This window comes from Microtus pennsylvanicus, chromosome 11 (genome assembly GCF_037038515.1).
Source record: "Microtus pennsylvanicus isolate mMicPen1 chromosome 11, mMicPen1.hap1, whole genome shotgun sequence".
NCBI classification, from domain to species: domain Eukaryota; kingdom Metazoa; phylum Chordata; class Mammalia; order Rodentia; family Cricetidae; genus Microtus; species Microtus pennsylvanicus.
The window spans coordinates 67815674-67824901 of record NC_134589.1 but is presented as its reverse complement, the minus strand read 5'-3'; the positions used below and the strand labels follow the sequence as shown (position 1 = coordinate 67824901).

The 9228-nt window shown below is 49.3% G+C and overlaps 1 protein-coding gene across 1 annotated transcript; it reads right to left on the bottom strand.

Moving 5' to 3' along the window:
* Positions 1-707: 707 nt before the first annotated feature.
* Il4 (interleukin 4) lies at positions 708-7391 on the bottom strand. The gene is made up of 4 exons (XM_075941823.1): positions 7260-7391; positions 6946-6996; positions 1995-2147; positions 708-818 (listed from the first exon to the last, which is right to left on the bottom strand). Exons 1-4 carry the CDS (start codon positions 7389-7391, stop codon positions 708-710), a joined length of 447 nt encoding a protein of 148 aa, XP_075797938.1.
* Between the last annotated feature and the right edge of the window lie 1837 nt (positions 7392-9228).

The following is a 9228-nucleotide window of genomic DNA, read 5'->3' as shown; positions in this document are numbered from 1 at the left end:
TGCTGGGATTAAAGGCATGTGCCACCACCACCTGGCTATTTTATTTTATTTTGTTTTTATGTGTATGGGTATTTTGTCTACATACATATAGTCTGTGTACCACATGCATGCCTCCAATAGGAGGCCAGATGAGGGCATCGGATCCCCTGGGGCTATAGTTACTCTTTTAAGGCCCCATATGGGTGCTGGAGATGGAACCTGGGTCCTCTGGAAGAGCAACAAATACTCTCAGCCAATGGACCATCTCTCCAGCCTCCTTTCTAAATTATTTATTTTTATTTCATGTGTATTGGTGTTTTGCCTGCATGTCTGTCTGTGTGTGTGTCCAATCTTGGAGTTACAGACCATGTGAGCTGCCATGTGAGTGCTGGGAACTGAACCCTGGTCCTCTGGAAGAGTAGTCAGTGCTCTTATCTGCTAAGCCATCCCTTCAGCCTCCTCCCGCCCCCACCCCACTGCTATCCTTTAATGATTTTGTATATTATGTCCTTGACACGAGTGGAGACTCCTTGAGAAGGAAGCAGGCTTTCTGTGGTGTCCTCACACAAACTGTAGCGGCTGTCAATTAAATCAGCTTCTGTAACAGTATGAACTATGACCTCATTGCCAAATGAAGTGCTGTTAATTGTCACCGCTGTTAGATTATACATATTTTATTAATTATAAATATATAAATATTAAAAATAAAACCATTAAAAATTTATAAGTTAAGACTTGGAGCTCCCACACAGCCAGTAATTCCTTTGCATGATCCTTTTTAGGCTTCCCAAGAAGTCTGTCAGTGTTGTGTGCGTGGACTCATTCACAGTGCAGTTTCTCTACAAAAGAAACGTTCATCGTGTGAGTACATCAGGTCTCCCTGTCAGGCCTGCATGTTCGGTCAAGCCTACTCTGGTGTCCTCCAAAACAATGTTCAGACCAGGGCTTCCAGACTATCTCAGCCTGAGTTTGACTTTCATGAAGCCAGCAAGATCTGGCCTGCTTTTTGGTATGCGCTATGGTCACTACTGATCTGCCTTCCTGGCACCACAGCCTCTGGGATGCTGGAGGGGGGAGCAGAACACGCAGGCTCAGACCTGGCTGTGCTGTCACCCCCTACCCCTCCAGCAGGTGCATTTCAGAGTGGGACAGTGACGTAATACGGAGTCTAGGAACCCTCTCCATGCTGATGCTGCAGTTTGGGTATCAGTGCCACCATCGTTACGTAGCTTGGACCAGCCACCTTGCTCACGAAAGCTCCAGTCCCCTCCCTTAGGGACTGTGAGGTGGCAGTGCTGAGTTTATCCATCAGTGACTATCACCGTTATCCCTGTCCTGGCCGTGTGACAATGGCCCTTCATCGGGCTATCTTCTTCTCCACTTGCTTACCTGTCCCCCTCCACCCAGGGACCAGTGTGAACAAGTATCACTTGGAGCACACCTGGGCTCCATCCTGACGGCAATTCTAGCTGCTTCCCTCCATCCCTGGGACCACATCCAAAGACTTGTATGAGCCTAGCTGCTAAACCTACTTCTTTGTTTTTGTTTTGTTTTTGGAGACAGGGTTTCTCTGTGTAGCCCTGACTGTCCTGGAACTCACTCTGTAGATCAGTCTGGCCTCAAATTCAGAGGTCTCCCTGCCTCTGCCTCCCTAGTGCTGGGATTAAAGGCGTGTGCCACCACCGCCTGGCTTAAACCTGCTTCCCTAACTCTGATGCAGCCACACTAGAACACATGCGTTTCATCCGGGCATTTGTCCGTTAATCTCATAGCCGGCTTCCTTACTTAATTCAAATATCTGCTCAGAGAATCAGCCCCCTCCCCAGCCACCCACTCTGTTTATCCCTATGTCTTTCTTCATAGCACGAACACAACTGGGCATTGTCTTGCTGCTTATCTCTTCTAACCACTTCACTAGAACATTCCATGAGAGCCAAGAGCTCTCTGTCTGCTGGTCTTTCACGCTGTTCCCACAGCACCAGGTCTTTTGTGAGCTGTTGTCCTGCCCTGCTTACCGGCGATGGAGACAGGCCGTGGATGTTCCTGATGAGTCTTTTCAGGTCTTTGAGAAGCCTGGGATTGTTTGCCAAGCACAGAGTCTCATGTGGGATATAGAACTTGTGAAGCACCTTGAAAGTCTTGCACATAAGTTCCCTCTCCGTGGTGTTCTGCCAAGGGAAATGATACAGGAAGCTGTTGGCTGCTTAGCTTGGAATTTGAGCGGGAGATTTTCCTACCCCAGGGGTGGGTCTGCTAAGCTCGGGATCTCTATGCAAGTATTTCTGCAGAATTTCCCAGGTTCTTTTCCATGGAGGGTTTCATTGAAAGGGTTCCTTCAGTAAAGTCACCCACCTAGGTCAATGGCAGAGTGTGGAGGACCCATCCACTTCCTCAGTCCCCATCTTTCTACCCTGTGGGCTCTCCTGTCTGCCCAAGGTGCCCGCATGAGCTCTTAGCCAGCTGTGGCTCTTGTTCCTCCATGGTCCTGGAGACCTCCATGTTTGCTGATGGCCGAATGCCTGCTGGGAGCACATGGCCCTACCCAAGGAGAAAGCAGTATCTGTACATGCTTATAGTCTCGATGGAGGGCTAAGGCATGTCCCCCAGAAAGCCAGAGATAGGAACCCAGTCGGTGGCCGGGAAGGGCTTCTAGGAGAGGGTGCCATTGTCCTGGGCCTTGGTTGGGGCTTCTGAGAGGAGCCTTTGTTTGTCATTGGTAGACATAAGAGCTCCCGGCTCTTCCCAAGGACTCGGGTCTCAGAAGACAGAAGGCACCAGTGGGAAACCTGGGGACAGGATGGGCTCTGGCTTCCCCTGAAGCTCGCACAGATCATGGAGAGTGTCAGCGTGAGTCAGTGTTTGTACCCCACTGAGAGAAACTGCTACTACCTATGCCGTGATGTGTGCTCAACCCTGGCTACCCCACATCACCAGGAGCCTGGCAGTGACTCTCATGGCCCACTCTCAGCCCACTGAGCCAGGATGTACCCTGAGGACACCAGGCGATGCACTGCCCAGGCAGCTTCTAGCTGTTTTCACTTCTCACGGTTGCCTAATTTTTTCCTGACTATTATGGTATACTTAACAAAAATGAATTCACTTATCCCACTAGCCAAAGGTAACCCTTCTACTGGTAATTTTTGGGTAAATATCAGGAATGGGGATGAACTCAGTGGCAGGGTACTTGCCTAGTGTGTGTGAGGGCCAGGTTCAGTCTCCAATATAGAAAAAGAAAATACCGGGGCTGGAGAGATGGCTTAGTGTTTAAGAGCATTGACTGCTCTTCCAGAGGTCCTGAGTTCAATTCCCAGCAACCATATGGTGGCTCACAACCACCGGTAATAAGATCTGGTGCCAACTTCTGTCTGCAGGGACACATGCAGGCAGACCATTGTATATATAATACATAAATAAATCCTTTAAAAAAAAAGAAAAAGAAAATACCAAATATCTTACTAGAGTCTTGTTGGGTTTGAGACAGGATCTCACTGTGCACTCCTGGCTGGCCTAGAACTCACAGAGATCCATCTGCCTCTTCCTCCTGTGCTGGGATTTAAAGGCATGCGCCACCACACCGGCTCATCAGTATGTAGTCTCTAAAAATAACTAAATTCAAAATGGAAAGAGACTACGCAAGTGGGGGCAACTTCAAAAGAGCTGGTCTCAAAGGCGGCTTAGCCAGGGACCTTCGAGTTTTAGTTCCATCAATTTTGCCACCAAAGATGACACACCACCCCACCTGCCTATTGTGTGTGTTTGCAGGAGAAAGTCCTGCCTGGCAGGTGTAGCTGCGGCTCAGGGAACACACTGTGACAGGCAGCCAGCCTTGCACCTCGCTCCTTACCACAAGTGAGTCTGTGGCTCACAAGAATGGCAGGAAACGGCTACCAAGGAGGCGTCTTCTGTGGCAGCAACTGTTTCAGGGTCCCCACCAGGTCTCCACCAGCCTTGGTTAGGCCCAAGAAAATCGAATCCTATCCCTATTGCTTTCCTTTATCTCTAGCTGGGCCCAGATCTAATCAGCCAGTGCTTTAGATGAGGTAACCCTTTAAAGCAAACAAGTGGGAAGGGAGGAGATGGCCCAGTGGCTAGAGAGCCTGGCAACTGTGAGGGCCCTGGTTCAGTCCTCAGAACCCATGCACTTTTTAAAAGACTGGATGTGGTAGTGTAGCTTAAGTCATCCCGGGGCTAGAGAGCCAGGGACAGGAGGATCCCTGAGGTTCAGGGGGCAGCCAGTCTAGCCTACTTGCCAAGCTCCAGGCCAATGAGAATCTGTCTTTTAAAAAATGAAAAAGCAACACTATAGAGGGTGCCACTACATGCATCCACATGCATGTATGTGAACACACACATGCTTGAATACACACACACCTTCCAAGCATCTCAAGGGCTTCTGTCTTTAATTTTACTTTGTAAAGAAGAAATACTCAGCGGGGCAGTGGTGGCGCACACCTTTAATCCCAGCCCTCGGGAGGCAGAGGCAGGCAGATCTCTGTGAGTTCAAGGCCAGCCTGGTCTAGAAGAGCTAGTTTCAGGACAGGCACCAAAGCTACAAAAAAAAAAAAAAAGGCAAAACAAAACAAAAATACCCCAGCTGCTGATGGGCCACCCAGAGGCCCTTCACAGAACAGCCAGCTTGGTGCTTGTCTCTTGCTTTTCCCCAGGTGACCACTGTCAGTGTTGAAGCCAGAGTTGTCTGTGACACCAGGGATCTTTCTAGAGTGGTCTCCCTACCGTCAGCTGCGTGTTGCCCATCTTAAAGAGGCTGTGAGCTTTGATCCCCCCAAAAGTTAAATTACAGATTTTAGAAAGGTAGTCTCTTTGGGAACCCCAAAGAAATAGTCCCCCTCAAACCGATTTTGTGGACTCTAGAGAATAACCTTCCCCTGATCAGAAATACCACACTCTGAAAGTAAGCAAGGCCGAGTCTTCGGGGGACAGACAAAAATAGAAGGAAGGGGAACAAAACCAGGAGGCCTGAGGATTTGGAGGGAGCCCATGAGACGGGCGTGCGACAGAAGTCAGGGAAGGCACTGAAGCATTTGGGGGAGCCCATGAGACGAGCGTGCAACAGAAGTCAGGGAAGGCTTGTTTTCAAGCACACGTAAGTGTGGGGCAGACTGAGGAAGAGCAAAGGCAGCGTGGAGTAGGGGTGGGAGCAGGGGGGGGCACACAGTGGTCTAGAGGCGGCCTACAATGAGTAGCCCCAGGCTTGGAGCCATGGAGGCTCGGCCGGCAGGCTGACGGTCTTCCTTAGACTTGTCGCTTCCCTGCAGCAGGGCTGTGCACTTGGTCACACAAACACTTTCAGCTAAATTCCTAGAACTAGCCTCCACCCTCATATGATGTTCAGAATCAACCTTTGTGTCTCCACATGTGGATGGTGAGACATATATGAAGATCTGCCAAAAGCCAGATGCCCAGGGAATGGCAGAACCGCAGCCAAAACCAAAGGTTCTCACAGCCAGGCCTGGCACTCCCTTTAGGTCCAGTTCGCAGGAGCCGGTCCCTGCCCTGGGCTTTGCTAGAACAGGACAGTAGATTTGGCTCCTGGCTGGAAGGACTCAGAGAATCAATAAATACTTACATAGCTACTAAACAATGAGATATATATGCACACACACATATATAGATAATAGACATGTAGATCACACATGTATGCATGTGAATGTTTACATATATACATACATGTACATTTGTCCTTCAGAAACATCCTGGAGTAATCTTGAATAAAATGAGATCATCCAGACAAAGTGTCCTCATGTAAATCAGGCCTGGGTGCTGGCCTGTGACCCTGACTACCCAGAGCTGCACTCCCGACCTCGCCCCCGTTCGGCACACGTGGGAAGCAGGCAGTAGGGAGACCACTGGTAAATCAAGGCTTTGGGGCTTTCATTCTCACTTGTGTGTTTCCATGAAAACAGGAACTGAAGAGCACAGAGCTATTGATATGGAGGTAGCCAGTCATGTGTTTGTCAGAGAAAATGCACTATCAGCTGTCACATCTGTCCCCTCCCACTACAGATGGAGGGGTTGGGGGGAGGCAGTGCGGGAGGCAGAAAGGGGAGCTAGATGCCCAAGCAGAGCCGGGATGGTCAGACTCCAGCCAGCAGGCAGTTCCAGACTAGGCTGAGGGGCACTGGGGTGGGGCAGAGTGAGCTGAGAATCCACACTGAGGGCCACCTTCCCAGCTGGCTGTTAGGTGACCAGGCTGAGAAAGAGGAGATCTAGTGGTACCGTAGGAAGTCTCTTAGACAAAGCGAAAGCCTTCTCAGCCTGTAATCTCCATATCTGTTTTTGAGAGTATTTGGTTTTTCAGAAATGCATGGGCCAAAGAAAGGGAGAGAGAGAGAAAGAGAGAGAGAGAGGAGGGAGAGAGAGGAGAGAGAGAGAGAGAGAGAGAGAGAGAGAGAGAGAGAGAGAGAGAGAGAGGAGAAAGACAGGGAGAGAGAGAGAGAGAGAGAGAGAGAGAGAGAGAGAAAGGGAGGGAGGGAGAAAGAGGGAGGGAGGGAGAGAGAGAAAGGGAGGGAGGGAGAGAGAGAAAGAGAGGGAGGGAGAGAGAAAAAGAGAGGGAGGGAGAGAGAGGGAGGGAGAGAGAGGAGAGAGGGAGGGAGAGAGAGAAGAGAGAAAGAGAGAGAGGGAGGGAGGTAAGGAGGGAGGGAGAGAGGATTCTCAACAGACACAGTTGTGAGCCTCCTAGGTTATAGATTCGCCGAAGCCTGGGTAGGGCTCTAGCACTCCTGCACCCTGACTTAGGAAGACACATCCACTCGTTCTATGACGCTTTCGAAGTCTAGTCAAACCCGAAACTGCAAACTACACTGGAGTAAGAGCCTCCTCGGTGTCTAAAAGTCCCTCGTTGGGCCTGCCAGTTTTCTGTCACCGAAGTTTCTCATTCAGACTTGTGGGAAACCCTCCTCTCCCACCTCCCACAGATGCCGAAGCAGACCCCATGCCTCCACTCACGTTTCTTGCTGTCAGGATGTCTGATACGTTCATTCTGTCGGTGCATGGCGTCTTGACACAGACAAGATGAAAAGATGAGCGTTAAATCCAAGCAGGACAGAGAAATCATCCAAACGCCTCTCACTCCCCTACCCCAAGGAAACTCCCTGCTGCCTCGCAGTTGGAAGTAGCAGGATCTCCTGAAGTCTGGCTATGTCCTTAGTCCTGCCTCAACCACCAGCCACTGGCTTCTCTATCAACTCGGTTCTACTAGCCTAGAACCACCGGCAGTATCACCTGATCGTCTGGGGAGATGGTGCCAGATAGATACTCACCCCTTTTTCTGTGACCTGGTTCAAAATGTGGATGCTCTCTTTCAAGGCTCTGCCGTTGCATCCGTGGGTAGAGTTCCCAGTACATGCTAGAAGGCAGAGCAAGATAGCAACTCCCTGGGGGCTGAGACCCATCAATAGATCTCCACTGTCAGTGATGGGCGACAATTAAGTTTATCAAGCGACGCTAACAATGCAATTCTGACAGAGATATCTCTATATATAGTGTTAAAATTGCTGAAACCAAGGGAAAATGAGTTTACGTTGGAAATTTTTGTTACACCAGATTGTCAGTTATTTTGGGCCAATCAGCACCTCTCTTCCAGGAGAAAAAATGCCTCAGAGAAAACAGGTAAATTTTCCTGTGAAATCAGACCAATTGGAAAACGAAACCCTTAAAAAAAAATCTACAAAGTTTCAGCATAGGAAATTACACCATCCTCGGCCCTGTAGACTTATCTTATCAGCGTGGGGTTGCCACTGGCTTTGCTTTTGCACAGAAGGAAGAGGTCGCAGGTGTCCAAGCGTGCTGGTGCCGTCCTGGGGAAAAGACATAGTAATATCAAGAAAGTCTGGCGTGCGTGGCATCTGGGTTTGGCTGCTTCCTGCTCTGGGGGCACCTTGGAAACTCTGGTGTCTTGGGAAGGCTGACTCTGGGTTCTTTGCTGATAGGGGGATGACGGAGGCAGAACTTCTGTTCTAGTCCAGCTGGTCTTAAAAGTTTGAGGTCTTTGGAGACAGACAGGTGACATCAAGTAGGGCCTTGTTTAGGACTAGCAGGACCATGAGATCTTTACAAATACGGAGGTCCTGGGGAAGATTGACAGTTACCTCTCCCGAGGTAGAAGCTTAAGAAACGGTTGCTTTAAAAAAAAAATGTTTTAAGGAGGTACAGAGATGGCTCAATAATTAAGAGCACTGACTGCTCTTCCAGAGGACCTGGGTTCAATTCCCAGCACCTACACGGCGGCTCACAAGCATCTATAACTTTAAATTAAAACAAAATTAAAAGTCAATGATTGTTAAAAATAAAAATGTTGGGCTGGAGAGATAGCTCAGAGGTTAAGAGAACTGACTGCTGTTCTGGAGGTCCTGAGTTCAATTCCCAGCAACTACATGATGGCTCACAACCATCTATAATGCGATCTGGTGCCCAGAACACTATATACATAATAAATAAATTTTAAAAAATTTAAAAAAGGAAAAAAATAAAAAAGTTTAAGAAATAAAAACAAAAATAAAAGATTTAAACAGAGAGACACCCTGTCTCAAAAAAGAAAGTTTTACAGATTAAGCATTTATTTTGTGTGTGTGCGTATCTGTGCATCCTATATAGCGTGAGTGTGCAGGTCAGAGGGTGGCCTGGGGGGGCAATCAGTTCTTTCCTTCCACTATGCAGGGTCCTGGGAAGTGAATTCCGGTTTGCTGGCTTGGCAGCGGGAGCCTTTCCCTACTAAGCCATCTCACTGGCCCGAGAATGGCTGGCTGCTTTTCAGGAAACTTAAACATGTCCCAGCTAATCAGAAAACAGCCAGCTGAGTCTCCCCACTTCCCCAGCTGTCTTAATCTAATGAGTCTGGGCCCTGGTGAGGGGCCCATGGCCCCACACCAGCAGTAAACACACTGACCCTGTAGTGTGCCTACAAGTGAAGGTCTCTTTGCTGTCACGACCGCCTCGTCCAGCAAGGATGATGCGACACCGGAGCTCTTCTTGCAGCAGTTTTATTCAGGACCTTTTTAACAATGCGTTTTCTCTCTCTCTCTCTCTCTCTCCCTCTCTCCCCGGGCAAGCCTCTCCCAGCCCTTAAATAGGCCTGGGCCGCCAACCCTGGATTGCCAGGTGGGCACTGCCCATAGGTCCACACATATGCAAGCAGTCAGGCCCTAGCCACACCAGGAGTTGATTATTGCCATCAGGTGCAGCTCCACGCAGCTCTCTACAGTTCCCCCTTTTTGTTTTGTAAAGCAACAG

Excerpts from the sequence above, each read along its gene's own strand:
- Il4 (XM_075941823.1), bottom strand. The coding sequence starts at position 7,391 with ATGGGTCTCAGCCCCCAGGGAGTTGCTATCTTGCTCTGCCTTCTAGCA. Across the intron at positions 2,148-6,945 it reads ACATCCTGACAGCAAGAAAC|AACACCACGGAGAGGGAACT; the intron begins GTGAGTGGAGGC and ends TTCCCTTGGCAG. Across the intron at positions 819-1,994 it reads ACGGCCTGTCTCCATCGCCG|AGAAACTGCACTGTGAATGA; the intron begins GTAAGCAGGGCA and ends TTTCTTTTGTAG.